Source organism: Rattus norvegicus, chromosome 7, assembly GCF_021556685.1.
Source record: "Rattus norvegicus strain SHRSP/BbbUtx chromosome 7, alternate assembly SHRSP_T2T, whole genome shotgun sequence".
In the NCBI taxonomy this organism is placed as follows: Eukaryota; Metazoa; Chordata; class Mammalia; order Rodentia; family Muridae; genus Rattus; species Rattus norvegicus.
In genome coordinates this window covers 125,772,653-125,792,392 of record NC_141540.1, presented here as the reverse complement: position 1 = coordinate 125,792,392, position 19,740 = coordinate 125,772,653, and the positions used below count along the sequence as shown (strand labels likewise).

At 36.3% G+C, this 19,740-nt stretch overlaps 1 protein-coding gene across 3 annotated transcripts in view; it reads left to right on the top strand.

Moving 5' to 3' along the window:
• Positions 1-19,740, top strand: part of Smc1b (structural maintenance of chromosomes 1B) — a 61,810-nt gene that overhangs the window by 21,787 nt on the left and 20,283 nt on the right. For all 3 annotated transcript variants that reach the window (NM_001130498.1, XM_087556598.1, XM_087556597.1), the window contains 5 exon segments: positions 2,033-2,179; positions 11,436-11,573; positions 11,858-11,974; positions 12,733-12,839; positions 19,360-19,501. In NM_001130498.1, the coding sequence (NP_001123970.1) occupies positions 2,033-2,179; positions 11,436-11,573; positions 11,858-11,974; positions 12,733-12,839; positions 19,360-19,501 (651 nt within the window).

Sequence of the window (19,740 nt, the reverse complement as noted above, 5' to 3'; positions counted from 1 at the left end):
TTTAGCATTTTTCTAAAATGATTAATGCTGTATATTTATACAATAGGTTTTTATTTTATGTATATGGGTGTTTTGCCTCTGCATGTATATCTGTGCCCTATATGTGTGCTCAGTACCCATGGAGGCCAGAAAGGGTTATCAGCTTTCTTGGGACTGGAATTATATTGTAAGCTTCCATGTGGATCCTGGGGATCTAACTTAGGTCTTCTGGAAGCAACCAATGCTCTTAACCACTGGGCCATCTCTCAAGCCCCTTAAAATAGATTTTTGAAGATCATAAACTCAGTTTTAAAAGGCCACTTGAAGATAAGGTGATTTGTCCCTTAATTTAACTCATATTTACAATTTATTTCTTGTTCACAGCAACATGCTTTATCTCATATAGTAACATGTTCTTAGTATTTGAAAATTTTATTCTGGTTTCTTTGCATATCAACAGTATTTCAGAAATTTAAAAACATTTTCTGTATTTTAGGTTTAGTAAAATGATTTGAATAGATACCACATTTTCACAGAAACTCTTTTTTTTTTTTTTTTTTTTTTGGTTCTTTTTTTTTCGGAGCTGGGGACCGAACCCAGGGCCTTGCGTTTCCAAGGCAAGCGCTCTACCACTGAGCTAAATCCCCTCACAGAAACTCTTTAATTTTCAATTTGTACTTTTGATTTTCTATAGACTTCAGTATTTTAAAACTTTACATTTCAAATGACATTACAAAATAGTCTGGTTTGTTTAAATATATAGCACACATAAATTACATACAATACCTACAAACAGTATAATGTAAAATTAGCAATTCTGATAGACATGGTGGCAAACACCTGTAAGCTCAGGACTTGGGAGGCAGAGGTAGGAGGGTCAGTAGTTCAAGCTCATCCTTGGCTATCCAGTGTATTTCAGACCAGTTTGAACTACATAAGACTCTGTCTCAAAAACAAAACAAAGCAAAAAACATAGCTTCTCACAGGGCTGGAGAAATGGCTCAGCAATTTAGAGCACTTATTGCCGTCCAGAAGACCTGGGTTCAGTTCTCAGCATGCACACTACCATCTACAAGTCCTGTATTCATAATTATAGAGAATCTGATGCCATCTTTTAGCCTCCACAGGCACCAAAAATGCACATGGCACACAAAATCAAAACATTCATACACAAATGTTTAAGTCTTTAAAATCTAAGGAAAAAAGATATCATCAGCAAAAGAACATTATGTAAAGCTGAGAGGGTAGAGTGCTCGTCTAGTATGCTTTTGACTGTGGCTTTACGTTTTTGTACGCTAATGTGTAGTATGATGCCTGAAGGCATTTGTACACGCAAATATTTCTCAGGGAAATACCTAAGAATTTATATATGCATTTTTATTGCCTCTTAGGAAAGCAATTGGGAGGCTAAGGCCAGGAACATTTCTTATTCTAATTCAGTAGAAACATTATAAAATGTTGAAAATTGATTAATTTATTTCATTAAAGCACTCACTTAGAGTGATGTAAACTCTGGATAATTTTATACCTTGACTCAAGTTTCATTCTGTATTTATTTTGGAGAATACAATTGTTTGGGAATATCCTAAAGTTATTAAGTCATTTTCGTAATATGCTGTTAATAATATATGTCAAAATCTTCAAAACAAAGGATTATGTATTGCAAATGATTTAATATTAAATATGGTTTTGTATCTCAGTATTATGTATGTTTGGACCTAATATACAGCTTATTTTAAACCTGTATAGTGGCTTTTAATATGTTGCCAAGTTTTAGTAAAATAAGTTTTATATTTGTGGTTTGTATTCCTTTAAAAATCAGTATTTTATTAGTAAAGTTCAGGAAATGTTTTTTGTTTGTTTGTTTGTTTGTTTGGGTTTTTTTTTGATGTTTGTTTGTTTTTTCCGGAGCTGGAGACTGAACCCAGGGCCTTGCACTGGGTTCAAGTGCTCTACCACTTGCCTAGGAAGTGTTTTTCACATCCACAAAATCTCGGCTACAAGAAGTATCTTAAAATACATTTCTCTAAGGTAAAATGTTTTTATGATGTAGGCAGTAGCACTTGATGGAACACTGTTTTTGAAATCTGGAGTGATCTCAGGAGGGTCAAGTGACTTAAAGCACAAAGCTCTGTGTTGGGATGAGAAGGAGTTACACAGTCTAAGAGATAAAAGAAACCAACTTGTCCAAGAGCTAAAGGTAAATCCTCATCGTAAAAATTATAAAATATTATGGAAAATAATTATGCAAAAACTAAGTATTTTTTCTTATTTAAATAAGTTCTTTAAATTGCTTGTTAACTGTACCTTTTTATTTTTCTTTTGTGGTTTTTTTGAGACAAGTGCTAACTTGGCTATCCTGGAACTCACTGTGTAGACTAATCTGGCCTCACTTTCCTCTGCCTCCTGAGTGCTGGGATTATAGGCATGTGCCACCACATGCAGCTTCCTATACACATTTTTGTATTAAGTATTACTACCTATTTTAAGTTATTTATATAATAACTAAATTAGTACTTACTCCTGTATGTGGTATAGAATTTCTTCACATTTTTAAAAAAGATTTATTTTAGCTGGGTGTGGTAGCACACACCTTTAATCTTAGCACTTTGGAGGCAAAAACAGAGCAGGTAGATCTCTGTGCATTCTAGGCCAACTTGATTTATGTAGTGAGCTCTTAGACAGGGAGAACTATATATTGAGACACTTTCTCAAAAATTTTATTACAAGATTTATTTTATTATTTATGTTTGCATGCATATGTGTGTACTTGTACATGTATACATATAAGGGATACCCAAAGATGCTAGAAGAGGACATTGGATTCTCTTCTAGGAACTGGATTTACAGAGGGTTGTAAGCTACCATGTGGGTGCTGAGAATAGAACCCAGGTCCTCTGCAATGGCAACCAGTGTTCTTAACCTCTAAGCAGTTTCTCCAGCTCCAAGGGTATAGTTTCTAAATAAAATGTCAATATAGAATCTTGATCAATGTAATAAGAAAATATGTATGACTCTAAAATTTGTTCTAAAAACATGTATTTTCTTTTTGATATTACACTTTGCTGATTGGTTTTATAACAAACTGACATAAGCCAGAGTTGTTTTGGAAGAGAAAAACTCAATTGAGAAAATGTTCTTACCATACTGGTGTCGGGTGTATTTTTCTTTTTTCTTTTTAAATATATATTTACTTATTTTATGCATGTGAGTACACTGTCTCTTGTCTTCAGACACACCAGAAGAGGGCATCAGATCTTATTACAGATGGTTGTGAACCACCATGTGGTTGCTGGGAATTGAACTCAGGACCTCTGGTAGAACAATCAGTGCTCTTAACTGCTGAGCCATATCTCCAACCCCGTCGGTGTATTTTTCTTAATTAGTGATTGATGTGAGAAAGCACAGTTCACTGTGAGCAGAGCCACCCCTGAGCTGGGGTTATTGTATTCTATACACAAGCAGGCTCAGTAAGCCATGAGGAGAAAACCAGTAAACACTCTTCTATGGCTTCTCCATTAGTTCTTGCCTCCAGATTCCTGCCCTCCTTGAGTTCCTCCTCTGACCCCTCAATAATAAACTATTACCTATAAGTGTAAAATGAAATAAACCATTCACTCCTCAAGTTGTTTTTGGTCATAGTGGGTTTTTTTGGTTGGTTGTTTTGTTCTGATTTGTTTTGTTTGAGACTGTTTGTCTCTGTGTAGGTCAGGCTGTCCTGGAACTCAGAGATCCACCTTTCTCTGCCTCTTGAATGCTGGGATTAAAGAAAAACATGTACCACTACCCGGTTGTCATGTTGTTTTATCACAGCATTATAAAACCTAATTAGGACTTACTTGTAACCCAAGATGTAATTGGAAAAGTTATATGCTTCTGTGTAAAAAAAGCATTTTATAAAATTTATATCTAGGTCTAATTGAAATACCAACTAAGAGAGTAATTGGTTTAGGGCTGAAGAGATATGTGATAGCTATTCTTGGTCATCAACTTGATTACATCTGGAATTAATTAAAGTTCAAAAATGGAGGACACACTGGGGAGGGAGTTTTTTGTTTTTTGTTTTTTGTTTTCTTTTTTCAGAGCTGGGTACCAAACCCAGGGCCTTGCGCTTGCTAGGCAAGCGCTCTACCACTGAGCTAAATCCCCAACCCGAGGGAGTTTTGTTTAATCTGAATTGAGAAGATTTACTCCTAACCCAGATGTTTGATGTGGGAAGAGCCTCCTCTAATCTGAACCATATCTTCTGCTAGAAGAATATACCAGGGATGGAAGAAGGAAGCTTCGATCTTTTCCAGACTTTTCTAAATTGCTCTCACCTTGCTAGCAAGTCTATTCTTTCCTTGGCATTGAGCCTACTTTGGGATTCTGTATACTGAAGACCAGCTGAGACATCCAACCTCATGGACTGCAGAACTACTAGATTCTTGGATCTTCCATTCATAAGCAGCCATTGTTGAATTAGTTAGATCCCAGCCTATAAGTCATTCTAATAAATCCCTTAGATAGATAGATAGATAGATAGATAGATAGATAGATAGATAGATAGATAGATAGATAGATAGGCAGACAGGCAGGCAGGTAGACAGACAGACAGACAGACAGACAGACAGTCATTATATAAGTTCTCTTGCTCTCGAGAACCCTAATACAGATTTTAGTGTTAGAGCTGGTTCTAGAGCAACAGTACTATAAGAATGAATAATATATTAAGTATCTGAAATAAGCTTCCTAGTTTGTTAGCACCTATAGTTACTGAAGCCTCTGGGTGCTTGGAGAATACTGAAAGCCCATAGTGTGAACTATTTTACAAACTTAAGGAGACAAATGCATTTAACTACCCTGATAAACCAATATTGAGTTGCAACGAATTTGGCGACTTTGTATACAAAACTTTTGACAGTTTGTGGAAAAATAAGAAAAATTATGATTGTGATGTGTTGCTCCTACTATCTGTGGATAAATTGGCAAATGCATTTATGAACTTTAAGAAAAAATTAACAAACTTCTAGCATCTCAGAATATGGTAAAGGACAACAATGGACTTAGTGATAAAAATTAATTGGGTCCAGTTATGTATTAACTAACAGTCTACAGATCTCTAAATGTTTCCTGAAAGAGAATCTTTTCAGAAACCACAGAGTTCAAGTTGCAAAAATCAAACCACAGTTTTCATTATAAGGTTGGTTGGATTATAGCAAAAATTCAAGTCCCAGCCTTAAAGGGTGTTAGCAGTTAAAGTAAGGACATTAATTGTTAAAGAATGGGATCCTATAATTTGGAATAGGCTGTATATGAGGACTCACCCTATTGAAGCTGAGAACTTTGACCCACTTTCTGCAGAAGATATACTGTTACCCTTTGAAATGTTGCCTTTTCTATCTTTGACTATACTGGTGTCCTTTGGAGCTCATTAATAGTTGCCTCTAATGGTTGGGGATTTAGCTCAATGGTAGAGCGCTTGCCTAGAAAGTGCAAGGCCCTGGGTTTGGTCCTCAGCTCCGGAAAAAAAAAAGACCTATAACCAGACTAAAGGCAAAGCAGGGTTCTAGAGGAGAGGTAAAAGTGTAGTCCATGAAGAAGTGCACTACACTAATAAAGAGCTTAAGGAGTTTGCTAATTCATGGAATAATGGTCAAAGGAACACAAACTGGATCAGGCTTAGTGTATTGATATGCCATTACTGAGATTCTATGTTTAATATGGAAGCTCATACAGTTTTTTAAAAAACAAACTGTCCACCGGGGAAATAAAATGACCAGACTTTGTGAGGTCTGTTGTATACATTCTGAGTTGATGCTGATTCTGGGAGAGCCCAAGAAACATTATAGCCCTCCAGTTAACATAAGAACTTATGGAGATCAGATAATTAATAGAGTCTTGACTTAACTGACTCACTGGAGGTTGAGTGGGTCCCCAAACTCATCCTGTGGTTATACCCTAGGATATATAATTAGAATCAATACAGTTGGCAGAAATCTCACATTGGTTCTTTGACCTGTGGAGTGAGGGCTATTATGGTTGGAAGTTTAAATGGAAGCCTTTAGAGTTGTCACTGCCCGGTGACAGTGAATCAAAAACAGAATCACATCCATGCAGAACCTACAGAAATTAGTGTTTTATCATTAAAGACTTGAAAGATTAAGGGGTGGTGGTCCCACCACATCTCCCTTTAACTCTATTTGGCTAGTATAGAAGACAGATAGATCATGGAGAATGACAGTTGACTAGCAAAAACTTAATCACTCAGTCAAGTAGCGACTTGCATTATAGCTGTTGTACCAGAGGTGGTATCTTTACTCGAACAGATTAACACATCTCCTGGTATGTAGTTTCAGCTATTGAAAAAGTGTCTTTTTCTTGGTACCTGTCCATAAGGACCACCAGAAGCAATTTGCTTTCAGTTGCATATTTTACCTCAGGATATATAACTGCCCAGCCCTGTGCCATAACTTTGCTTAAAGGCCTCTTGATAGTTTATCTCTCATATCAATATGTTATAACAATATAAATTATGTCAGTATATCACATTGGTGATTATATTGATGACATTATATTAACTAGACCAAGTTAGCAGAAGGTAGCAACCACGTGTGTGCATCAGAGAATGGGAAATAAATCTAACCAAAATTCAAGGGCCTTATACATCAGTAAAATTTGTAGGAGTTCAGCAGTTTGAAGTATGTAGAGATACTCCTTTTAAAGTGAAGATAAGTTATTGTACCTGGCCCCTCCCACCCAGGGGGGAAAAACCGTGTTTAGTGGGCCAATTTGGATTCTGGAGACAGCCAATATAACAAGTGACTCAGAAAGCTGCTAACTTTGTCGGGGGCCTGGAACAGGAGAAGGCTCTTCAACAGGTCCAAGCTGCTCTATAATTTGGACCATATGAGCCTATAGACCCAATGGTACTTAAGGTATCAGTGACAAATAGTGATACTATTTGGAACCTTTGGCAACCTATAGATGAATTTCAAAAGAGACTTTGGGATTTTGGAGCAAGGGTTTAACCATCATCTTCAAACAACTATTCTACCTTTGAAAGAGAGCTCTTACTCTACTATTGAGTCTTAGTGGAAACTGAGTATTTTACAATGGACCACCAAGTTACCATGCAACCTGAACTGCTGATCATAACTATGTATTATCTGACCTGCCAGTTCAAAATGTAGGACCACATAGAAGCAGTTCATTACCCAATGGAAATTGTATATACATGATTGGGTCTGAACAGGTTCTGGAGGCACAAGCAAGTTACAAAAAGAAGTTGCATAAATGCCTATGGTTTCTATCCATTAAAATGCTGTCCACCGGGGTTGGGGATTTAGCTCAGTGGTAGAGCGCTTGCCTAGGAAGCGCAAGGCCCTGAGTTCGGTCCCCAGCTCCGAAAAAAAGAACCAAAAAAAAAAAAAATGCTGTCCACCACCAAGCATTACCTATAGTCTACTGGGATGTGCCCTCCATGGCTAACTGAGGAAGAGAAGACTAGGGCATAGTTTGCTGATGTGGAAAGCTGCAGCATGACAGACCCTTCCTGGGACAACCCTGAAAGACACCATCGAAGGGAAATCTTGACAGTGTGCTTAGGCAGTATACATGTCCATGTATTTTATTTGGAAGGAAAAATGGCCAGATGTGTGATTGTTGATTGATTTCATGGGCTGTAGCCAATGGATTGGTTGACTAGATTATCAGGGATTTGAGAAGACCATGATTGGAAAATAGTTGAGAAAGACATCTGAGGAAGGAGTATGTGGCTAGATCTTTCCAATGAGTGAAGGATATGAAGATACTTATGTGTCATGTAAATGCTTATCAAAAAGTGACTTCAGCTGAAGAGTTCAATAATCAAGTAGATAGGATGACCCATTCTGTAGACAATCAGTCTCTTTCACAGCCATTCCTGTCATTGCCCAGTGAGCCTATAAACAAAGTGCTCATGATGGCAGAGATGGGAGTTATGCATAGGTACAACAACAGAGACTTCCTTTCACCAAGACTGACCTGGCTATAGCTGCTGCTGAGTGCCAGATATGTCACCATTCCTCAGGGTAACCAGCCAGTGACCTGGTAGCAGGTTTATTACATTGGACCATTTCCTCTGTAGAAAGGACAACACTTTTTTTCTTACTGGAGTAGATATCTATGTGGTTATGGATTTGCCTTTCCTGTACATACTGTTTCTGCCAAACCCGCCATTCATGGACTTACGTAATACCTCATCCACTGACATGGTATTCTACACATTATTGCTTCTGACCAAGGAATGCATTTCTTAGCCAAAGAAGTGCAACAGTGGGCCCACGATCATGGAATCATCTGGTTTTACCATGTTCCCCACCATCCTGAAGCATCTGGCCTGATGGAAAGATGGAATGGCCTTTTGAAGACACAGTTACAGTGCCAATTATGTGGCAGCAGCATGGAGAGCTGGGACAAGATTTTCCAGGGGCAATATATGCTTTGAACCAATCTCCAGTATGTGATAAGTTTTCTCCCATAACCAGGATCCACAAGAATAGGAATGAAGAGGTGAAAAAGGGAGTAGTTTCACTCATTCCCCCCCCCCCAGTGACCCACTAGGAAAACGTTTGCTTTCTGTTTTCACAATCCTAAGTTCTGTTGGCCTAGAAGTTTTGATTCCAGAGTGGTGGAGCAATCCTGCCAGGAGCCACAAATGTTCCATTGAACTGGAAGCTCAGATTCCTTCTTCCCACCAGCCACTTTTGGGTTTCTGATCCCTTAAGCCAACAAGCTAAGAAAGGAGTATCAGTGTTAGGATGGGTGATTGATCCAAATTACCATGGAGAAATTAGATTGTTTCTCCACAATGGAGTTAAAAATTATGTCTGGAGTGTAGGAGATCCTTTAGGGTGTCTCTTGGTGCTATCATGTTCTCTAATTAAAGTCAATGGGAAACTGCAACAACCTAATCCAGGAAGGATGACAAAGAGCACAAGATCCATCAGGAATAAAGATATGGGTTTTACCTCCAGGAAAAGAGCCAGCACCTGCTGAAGTGCATGCTGATGGTGGAGAAAATACAGAAGGGTAGTAGAGGAAGATAGTTACAAATACTAGCTAAGACCACATGATCAGTGGCAGAAACAAGGTTTATAATTGACATGAATATTTCTGTCATAGTCTGTTAAGATTGTGTTTTTGTTTTTTCAATTTCCTTATCATGTAATGTATTATCAATTAAGAGAATACCGATGGTTATCATATTTAAATTTAAGACTATAGAAGAATGTCCCTCAAAGGATATTGTTACCTATTCTAAATTTATAATGTGTTTGCAGTTGTAAGTAGGATAGTTATATAATGTAAGGCATAGTTATGACCTGGTTATTGTTTTCATTTGGAAATTAATCATGACATAAGATATAATGTGTGTCAGGTTGACACAGGGTGAACTTGTAATGGCTATTCTTGATTGTCAACCTGACTACATCTGGAATTAATTAAAACCTAAAAAGGGAGAGCACACATATGATGGATTTTTCTCAATTTGAAGTGGGAAATGCACTTTTAATCTGGATCTTAGAGAGTGGAAGACCCACTTCTAATCTGGGCCACACCTTCTACTGGAAGCCTTTATAAAGATGTGAAAAAGCTTTACTCTTTGTCCACTTGCTCTCACCCTCACTAACAAGTCCATTCATTCCTTTACTGGCATTAGAACCTACTTCTCCAGGATTCTAGGACATAGTGAAGACTAGCTGAGACATCCAGCGTCATGGATGTCACCGAATTCTTGGGCTTTCCTTTCATAGATAGCCTCTGTTTGATTAGCTAGAGCACAGCCTGTAAGTCATTCTAATAAATCCCCTTTCTATATAGAGAGATTCATTCTATAAGTTGTTACTCTAGAGAACCCTGTCTTATACAAGATAGCTCAACAGTTAAGAGATAGATCTTGCTGCTACAGCAGAAGACCTGAGTTTGTTTCCCAGCACCCATGTGGGGCAGCTTATACTCACTTGTAACTCTAGCTCCAGGGAATTTGGTGCCCTCTTCCAGCTTCCACAAGCACAGGAAACACATAGACACACATACTCAACTATGAAAAATATTTGGAAAAGAATCCTATTAGTGACTGAAAGACAACATCCATATGGTCGAGACATGCTCTTGATAGTAAACAAATTGAGATTGGTTTATTCTTATAAATAGGTTGAAATATTCAATACATAGTCCTAGTGAAAAGAACATTTATCTACTACATATAGACATTAAATATAAAAGCAATAATACCTCTAACTAGTCAGTCTCACTGTAGTGAATATCTTGCATGAAATAAAACACCAATACTAGAGAAACAATGGATGCCATTATTAAGAGAGTATTTTAATAATTTTGGAGCAGTCATAACTCTGGAAGTCATCCACCAAAAGAAAGATTTTAAATTACCAAAAGAAGCATAGTTCAGAAAAGCGCATTTCATGTGATTCCAACTTTCCAAAACAAATTCTCAGAAACCAATAAGTATGGGAACATTTATATGTTTATATATTTTAAGGGTTCACAGTAAAAGTACAGTGTTTCATTTACTTGTGGTTGAAATAGTAGGCAGAAGGGAATGAAGAAGGCAAGCTCCAAGAAGATGTTCTACAAATGTGTCAGATGATCCCAAAGAGACTGATGATGTGCACTGGGTGGGATAGCCCTCATTTTTCACTTTTCATGCCTGTATTTTCTGTAGGAAAGTGTGTTAAATTTTTGAGGAAGTTGTATGTAGTCTTACTCCAGATGACAAATGTTACTTTACACACCCAGTAATTTAAAATTTTATTTTTATGATATATATGTGTGTGTTGAAATACTCATATGATATATGTATACGTTTTAACAATATTTATTTAGAAACTTTACTATGCATACATATATCATATGAGTATGTATACATAGCTTTACTATGTACATATATATCATATGAGCGGTTTTGCCTGATTGTGAATATTCACCACATAAATGCTATTTGCTTGAAGGCCAGAAGAGGACATCACACTCTTTGGGATTAGAGACACAGTTATATGCTACCCTCTGGGAATTGAGCACCAGAGTCCTCTGTCAGAGCATCTAGTGCTTTTAGCTATCAAGTGTTCTCTTCAGCACCCTTACTCCTTTTTATGTATATGTGTGTTTTGCCTGCACATAAGCATGTGTACCACCTAAGTGTCTGCCTACAGAGACCAGAAGGGGCATTGGATTCCTTGGAACTGGAGCAACAGATGATTGTGAGTTACCATGTGGGTGCTGGGAATTGAACTCACATTGTCTGCAAAAGCAGTCAGTCCTCTTAGTCACTGAGACATCTCTACATTCCCCATACCCTGTCTCTTACTGGAAGATGTTGAATGATTGTATGTAAAATCAGTAAGTCTTTTTTATGAAAACACTAAAGAGTAAAAGTGCTCTTGCACTGTAAAATGTTCTTACATTTCTTTGTTTAGGAGTTAATGAAGACGCTCCGCAAGGAAACAGATCTGAAACAAATACAGGCATTAGTACAAGGAACCAATACACGACTCAAATATTCACAAAATGAACTAGAGATGATTAAAAAGAAGCACCTTGCTACATTTTACCGGGTAATGTAAACTTGTCAAAAATTTGATGGAAATTTATATCAGAATGTAGAATTTTAAGAATGATGCTTGAATACATTACATAATTATAAATATTTTATCCTTTGTTTATGGCTATATTATAGTCCTTGATAATTTTATAGTAGTTAATCATGTTATTTGGCTGTGCCTGTATCCATTGTACTAAGGACTCTTCATTTATTGTAAAAGACATCTATCATGTTTTTAGCCTTACTATATAAAAAATAAAATAGTTGTGTTATTAAGTAGAATTCTTTTCTTATTAGGAACAATCTCAGCTACAAAGTGAATTACTGAATATTGATTCTCAGTGTACAATGTTGAGCGAAGGAATCAACAAACAGCAACAAAAGATTGAAGAATTTCAAGATAAGATAGACAAGGTAATAAAACTGCACTTGTTATTAAATGGCACATAGAACACAGTTCTAGACCAAAGTTGTGGTTTTTGGCTGTGTACATATGATTACGAGTCAAGACTAGATTAGGAAGTCATCCATTGGATACTGGTACTTGTTCATGCCCAGAACAGAGCATAATATAAAGTATGATCTGACAGTACTGAGGCTCATAGAGCCAGCTTATGTCGTTTCCCATGATTTTGATTATCCAGTGGGATTAGTGGTAGTTTACTGCTATATCAGTCATATTACATTCTTGTTTAACTAAAATCCACAAGTTTCTGACATGATTTACTATTAAAACACTACTGTATTTGAGTCTAGATACTTTGTTGATTGAGATTATGCCAGTTTTTTAGAATTTATTACTGATACTGTGCTCTAACCTCAAGTTGTTTTCACTATTTAAGATGTTTACTCATTTAACAGAAAGGTTTTTAAAAATATAGACTATTATATTTTGGCATTGCTAAAGTAAATAGAATATCTACCTCTTTATATCAAATAGTGGATATTAAAGCCAATTCATGAGCTTTTTCATGTAGTTTTCTGAATAATAAGTTTGTTTGAAAACAGATGAACATGGTTTGTACAGATAAAGAGAAAGCACTGGGCTGAATGCAGTGATTTCCTTTTGCCTTAATTCATTAAAAACTATGAGCTAAACGTTATATTTAATCACTGCTTGTTTATTTTTTAAATGTGGTTATTAAGTCAGTTGTTTTAAAATAATTTAAAAGGTAGAAGATGACATATTCCAAGACTTCTGTGAAGAAATTGGTGTGGAAAATATCCGTGAATTTGAGAACAAACATGTTAAACAGCAGCAAGAAAATGATCAAAAAAGGTATTTTTATTTAAAAGATCGGTAAGCAGTATTGGTGTACATGCAAAGAAAACTATCTCCTAATGTGAAGGAATCGTGCTTGAGGGAGGTTGTATTCAGTTATGGGGGCTCATGTCATGGTAGTTGATCACATTTGCCTTGCATATATATGCTCTGCCTTAGTTTGATATTTAATACTACAGAGGGTGAAGAAGCTAGTAACTAGAACAAAAAGGAAAACCATAATAGGTCTTTTTATAAAGAAGTTGATTTCTTCCAAAGTTAATCTACAGTTTAAATTCCACCTATATGGTCATATTTTGAAATATACTAATTCTAAAGATCACATATGAAGTAAACAAGAAAAATGTGAAGGGAAGTAATGAGGAATGAGAATAGAATTCCCATATTATTCTTTATTTTATGTTAGAGATATAAGTTTATATGTGAATGTATTATGTTATATGCACATGTGTGAGACTTTCTATAGAGGACAGAAAAGAGTGTCAGAATCCCTGGAGCTGGAGATAAAGGCAGTTAGAAGCCACACTGTGTGTGCTGGGGAACCAAACTCTTTTTTCTTTTTCTTTTTCTTTTTTCTTTTTTTTTTGTGTGTGGGGGTGTTGTTGTTTGTTTGTTTGTTTTTCTGAGACAGGGTTTCTCTGTGCAGCTTGGACTGCCCTGGAGCTCACTCTGTTAACTAGGCTGGCCTCAAATGCAGAGATGCACCTGACTCTGCCTCCCAAATGCTAGGATTAAAGGCCTGCACCACCATGACCTGCTTCAACCCTCTTCCTAAAGGGTAGCAAGAGCTCTTAACCACTAAGCCATCTCTCCAATCCACAGTTCCCCAAATTTAAAACATTATATGCCTTGAGATACTAGCTCACAAGTACAATTCTGAAATATACTCCTGTCTATAAGGAGAGATTTGCTACTTAATATTTAATGTCAGTGGACAAAAGTTGTATTTTTTTAAAATAAATCACATTGAGATAGATGTGATTTTAAAATTCAATTCCTGGGGTTGGGGATTTAGCTCAGTGGTAGAGCGCTTGCCTAGCAAGCACAAGGCCCTGGGTTCAGTCCTCAGCTCCGAAAAAAATAAAATTCCTTTTTAACTCCTTACATTTATTAAAATGTAAGTTAAACTCAAAACCTTAATGTAAAAAAATAAAGACATAAAAATAGTAGAATGTGTCATAAGCAAATTTTAAAAATAATCACTTGGGGCTAGAGAAATCACTCAAAGTTTACTGGTTATTCCTGCTGAGGGACAGTGCTTAGTTTCCAGCACTGGTGTTGGAGGGCTTCAGCTCCAGGGCATACAGCACCCTTTTTTGGCCTCTGTGAACATCCATATGCATGTAGCATACACATACAGACAAAGACACATAAACAAAAATTTAAAAATAAGCCAGGCAGTGGTGGTGCACACCTTTAGTTCTGGGAGGCAGAGGCAGGTGGATCTCTGTGAGTTTGAGGCCAGCCTAGTCTGCTAAGTGAGTTCCAGGACAGATAGAGTTATTGCATGGAGAAACTGTCTACAAACAAACAAACACACCACAAACAAATAAATAAAATACAAATATATAGAAAAACTTAAATTATATGTCAAAAAGCATGAAGAAGATCAGGAGACAAAAATGATACCCCATAGGGAATGTACATGTATGTGTTTAGAAATGGTCAGGGCTGCCTTTGGGAAGGCTGAGATGAAAAAGAGACATTTTTCTTTTTGTTAATCTAACATCTTTTGAATTTTGTGCCATATATCTCTATTGTCTATTTAAATATGTTGAAATATAGAAGTAATACATGTGTTTGAAAAAATGCTGTTGGTACAATGGCACGTGTCTTTAATCTCAGCACTTAGGAGTCGAGGCAGGTAGATCTCTCTGAGTTTCAGGCTGATCTATGTAGTAAGCTCCAGGACAGCCAGGGCTACATTAGAGAAAGCTTCTCTCCCCTTCCCACAAAAAGAGAAAAAGGTTTTCTCCCAAATCAAATTTATCAACAATATTTCAGTTAATCTCTGTAATTCTTCATATTCTGTGCATTCGTTCATTCAACTTGTATTTACTGTGTGCTTTTCATGTGCTAGACACCCTTCCTAAGGACTGAGAGTACATCAGTGTAGAAGAGTCATATCACCCTTCTTCCTGTTCTAGGTCCTTTACATTTCACCATAGATTTTAGAATCAGTTTTCAATTATTAAAAAGAACTTGTGAGACTTCTACTCAGATCATATTGAATTTAGAGACCAACTTGAAAAGAATTGACAACTAAACACTGATCCACAAACATGTTGTATATTTTAGGTCTTTTTTATGTTTTTTAAAGATTTATTTATTTATTTTATGTATATGAGTTCACTGTTACTGTCTTCAGACACACCAGAAGAGGACATTAGATCCCATTACAGATGGTTGTGAGCCACCTTGTGGTTGCTGGGAATTGAACTCAGGACCTCTGGAAGAGCAGTCAGTGCTCTTAACCACTGAGTCATCTCTCCAGCCTGAGCATTTCCATTTGTTTATTGGCCATTTGTATATCTTCTTCAAATGTGTGTTACTTTTAAATTTTACAAATTAACAGACCTTTAAAATATTAATGTAGTCTTCCTATAATTAAAGTTAATGATTTAAAGCATAAGATAGCATTTTAATCATCAGAATGAATTTTCTATCATTTTCAGTCATGTGCAAAATGTTATGAGTAAATTCTTCAAATATACTTTTAAAAATGGAAGCCAAGGAGCCATCCTTTTGTAGGAGACAATCTATTCCAATCTTCCTTCCAGTGACTTTGACTGTCATCTCTCAAAACCAGAATAATGATAAATTGACTGAAATCTAAAAGTAATCAACAGACAGGAAAACATAATATACTAGAATTTAAACTAGCAAAAATGGGGAATGATAATAAGGATTCAAGTTTTGTCCACAGTGTTTCTACATTTTTACAATATAATGGGTAAACTATCTGTATGTAGCCAACAGTAAATTTTTAAGCTTTGAAAGGCACAGAATCTCTGTTGAAATTATTCTGCTCCACCTTCCAAGCATGCAGTAACTACATTGGATCCCATTTCTTAGTTTTTATATTATGTAGCTGTCTCATTGTTTTCTATCTATGAATCTGTGTAAATGAAGAATCAGTGTGGAAGGGTGTTTATCTGTTAGGTCAAAGTGACCTTGAGAGTTGCCATACAAGCCAAAAAAACTCTGTTGTAGGACAAATGAAGGAGTGCCTTGCACTGCCAGACAAAACGTGGGTTCTGATTGCTCCGAGTCTTCCTGTGTAAAGCACATCAAAGCTTCCTGATTTTGCCTTATTCCTGCTGCCAGTTATAGCAACTGTGGTACTTTGTCTCCAGTGGTTAGGTGATACTTCCCGGCCTTTGTGGAAGGCACTGTCTCCATCATTTTGGTGGTAGACTCTCCAGACACGGTCATTTGCCTCTAGATAACAGCTACCACAGTTCTTTCACGGATGCCAGAGCTCCTCTCATAGTGTATTTTTCAAAGCTTTGCAAAGACAGAAATGACAGAATCTCCTCCAGGAGTATAGTTATGATCTTTTAGTTACTAGCCAGGAGGGGCTGATTGAAGGTCGACCCCAACATGCCAGAAAAGGACCTCTTGCATTCGCATCAAACTCCGTTCTTGTGTCTCACTGGGGGGGGGGGGCGGGGCTCCCAGTAGTTAAGACTCACTTTGAGTCTTACAGAGCCAGCTTGTCAGAAAGATAAAAAGGCAGGCAGATACAAAGGCAGTTTAGGTCATTTTTTATTTCACTTATTAATAATCTTTAGTTTTCAGTGTTAAATTTAGCCTTATGCCTATTTCATGACATGTGTTCCTAAGCATTTCATATCTTGTGTTCCTTAGAAAATTGAATTGTTTTTTAATTTCAGCTTTAAATTGTATGTTGGTAGTATATTGAAATAGTAATTCCAGCGAGATGATTCTGTGGGTAAAGTACATGCCATGTAGCCTCGTGACCTGAGTTCAATCCCCAGATCCCAGATAAAGGTTCAAGGGGAGAATAGTTTCCACAACGTTGTCCTTTGACCACAGTTGCACATCTGCCTCCATACACATATCACACACACACACACACACACACACACACACACACACACACACACACCCCATAAATTCTAAATTTTTTAATGAATTAAAGTTAATTTTCCTTAAATGTATCTTTTATTCTGAAACTTGGCTAAATTCATTAGTTCTTTTAGCTCTTTGACAGATTCCTTAAGGTTTCTACATAGAGAATCATAGTCTCAATATATAAAAAGGTTTTGTTTCTTCCTGACTAGTTGGCTTTTTTCTTATTTCTTACCTGTTACACTAACTTCATAATATGGAATGAAAGTGGTAAGAACAGACACTAAGTGTTAAGGGCAAAGCATTCAGACTTCTACAGTAAGATATATAAGCTTTAAAATACCTTTGTCAACTCGAAGTATTCTTCATGGAAATTCTCACTATAACGAATTGAGTTTTAAGTAGTTTGGTAACTACTTAGATCCTTACACAATTAGAGTTTTTAAAGATAATCTGCTAAGAAGCTTCAGTAATAAATTAATATTGATTTTCAAATGTCCAACAACCTTTCATACTTAAAATGAGCCCAATTTAGTCATCATGTACTAACTATCCTTTCTAAATATTTTTGGATTTGCTAAAATATTGTTTGGAATTCTTTTGTCTTTTTAAGTGTAATGACCTATATTTGTTTTGTTTAATATCGCTGTGGTGTTTGGTATCAGGGCAATGTTAAACCTGAGCAGTGCAGTCTCTTATCTTCCTTTTACAGGAAACTGTATGTATAGGATTGATAGTTTCTTCCCACCTGGCTACCCACCATTATGGAAATGTTTTTTTTTTCTTTATCTTTTTTTCAGAACTGGGGACCGAACCCAGGGCCTTGCGTTTGCTAGGCAAGCGCTCTACCACTGAGCTAAATCCCCAACCCCTATGGAAATGTTTTTAATATGTACAGGGTTATTCATCATTTTGTCTAGAGTACATGTATTTTTTGGAGTGAGCTTTGGAAGTTTGTATCTTTTATGAACTTTGTGTATTTTATGAGTTGTCAAACCTGTTGTCATAAAGTTATTTAAAATATACTTTTTAAAGTCTGTAGCATCTTTGCTGATGTATTTTATTCATGATATTGGTGATTTGTCATTTCACTTTTTTCTTGTTAACCATACTAAAGGTATCTCAGTGTTACAGATTCTTTCCAAGACATGAATTTTTTCTGATTTGTTTTTTCTGTTATTAATCTCTATTATTTCTTCATCTACTTATTTGATTTTCCTTTCTTTTGTAGCTTTTAAAGATTGAAGTTTATAGTACGTAACCATTTACATATCAAATATTAGACTACTAAGTATGTAATCCAAGCTGGCCTCAAGTTTATGGTTCTCCTGCCTCCACCTCCAAAGTGTTGAGTTTACAGACATGCACCAACATACCCAACTGACATCCAATTGACTGGAGTTTACGGAGCTATCAAAATAAGAAAATGTCAGAAATTTCTTAATTTCTCAATTTTGAAGTTTATGAATGAATAGCTATTCACACTAGCTATTTCAGCTTATCAATTTTAACTTAAAGAAAAAAGTAAGCACATAATGTATATATTATAAAGGATTTAATAAACTGTCAACTGCTAGGTGGTAGTGGTGCACGCCTTTAATCCCAGCACTTGGGAAGGAGAGACAGGTGGATCTCTCTCAGTTTGAGGCCAGCCTGGTATATAGAGCTAATTTCAAGATAGTCAGGACTGTTACACAGAGAAACTCTATCACAAAAAAATAAATAAAAAGATAAGTGGATCTCTGTACACTGAGCTAGTTCCAGGACAGGTAGGCCTACACTGAGAACCCCTGTCTCAAAACAAAAACAAAGGAAAAGAAGGAACGAAGGAAGAAGAAAATTTGCAAACAGCCAGGTTTTTTTAAAAAAATATTGGAAATTTTGGCAATGACAGTGATTACATGAAGTATAGTTTTATATTTTTAGGGTATAGCTGTTTATGAGTATGAATTAACAATCACTTTCATAGAGCACTACTGATGAAATTACTTAGTATCTGGTATTTGCTTCATATAATCCAGAAGCTGAAAATGGTACTGTAGGTCAACAAGAGTCAACATGAATTGATAATTACTAAATTGGGTAAGTTGCATAGGATTCATTATAGCTTCATTATACTTATATGTTCAAATTTTTCTATAAAAAATTAAAAGGGGCTGGAGAGATGGCTTAGTGGTTAAGAACATTTACTGCTCTTAGAGAGGATCCAGATTTGGTTCCCAGCACCCAGATAAGGGCAGCTCACAACCACCTATAACTCAACTCGAGTTTTAAGGGATCTGATGCTCTCTAGTCTCAGTAGACATCTGCACAAATGTGGTGTACATAAATCCACAAATACACATACATTTTTTAATCTGAGAAAAAGTTAAAATAACCAATGCATTCTGACCACTTATAATGCTTGACTTTATTATACTAGATTAGAGTTTGAAAAACAAAAAACTCGGCTCAATATTCAGCTTGAATATAGTCGAAATCAACTTAAGAAGAAACTGAATAAGATCGACACATTAAAAACAACAATCCAGAAGGGCAGAGAAGACATTGATAACCTAAAGAAGGTAATTTATTATGGGTGGCTGAAGTGCCAGCTTGTTGAAGTTATGGCTTCTTTTATTAAATAGCAATTTTTTTTAGCACCTGGTGGTGCCTAATTGGGATCAGGGCTACATATTTCAGAAATATGTAAAACTAGCAGAACTAATGACTTGTTGGATGCTAAGTTGGGGGTGGGGGTGGGAGGAGCATGCCAGAGAAAGCAAGATGACTCAAACATGTAAATGATGGGAGAATTCTGGAC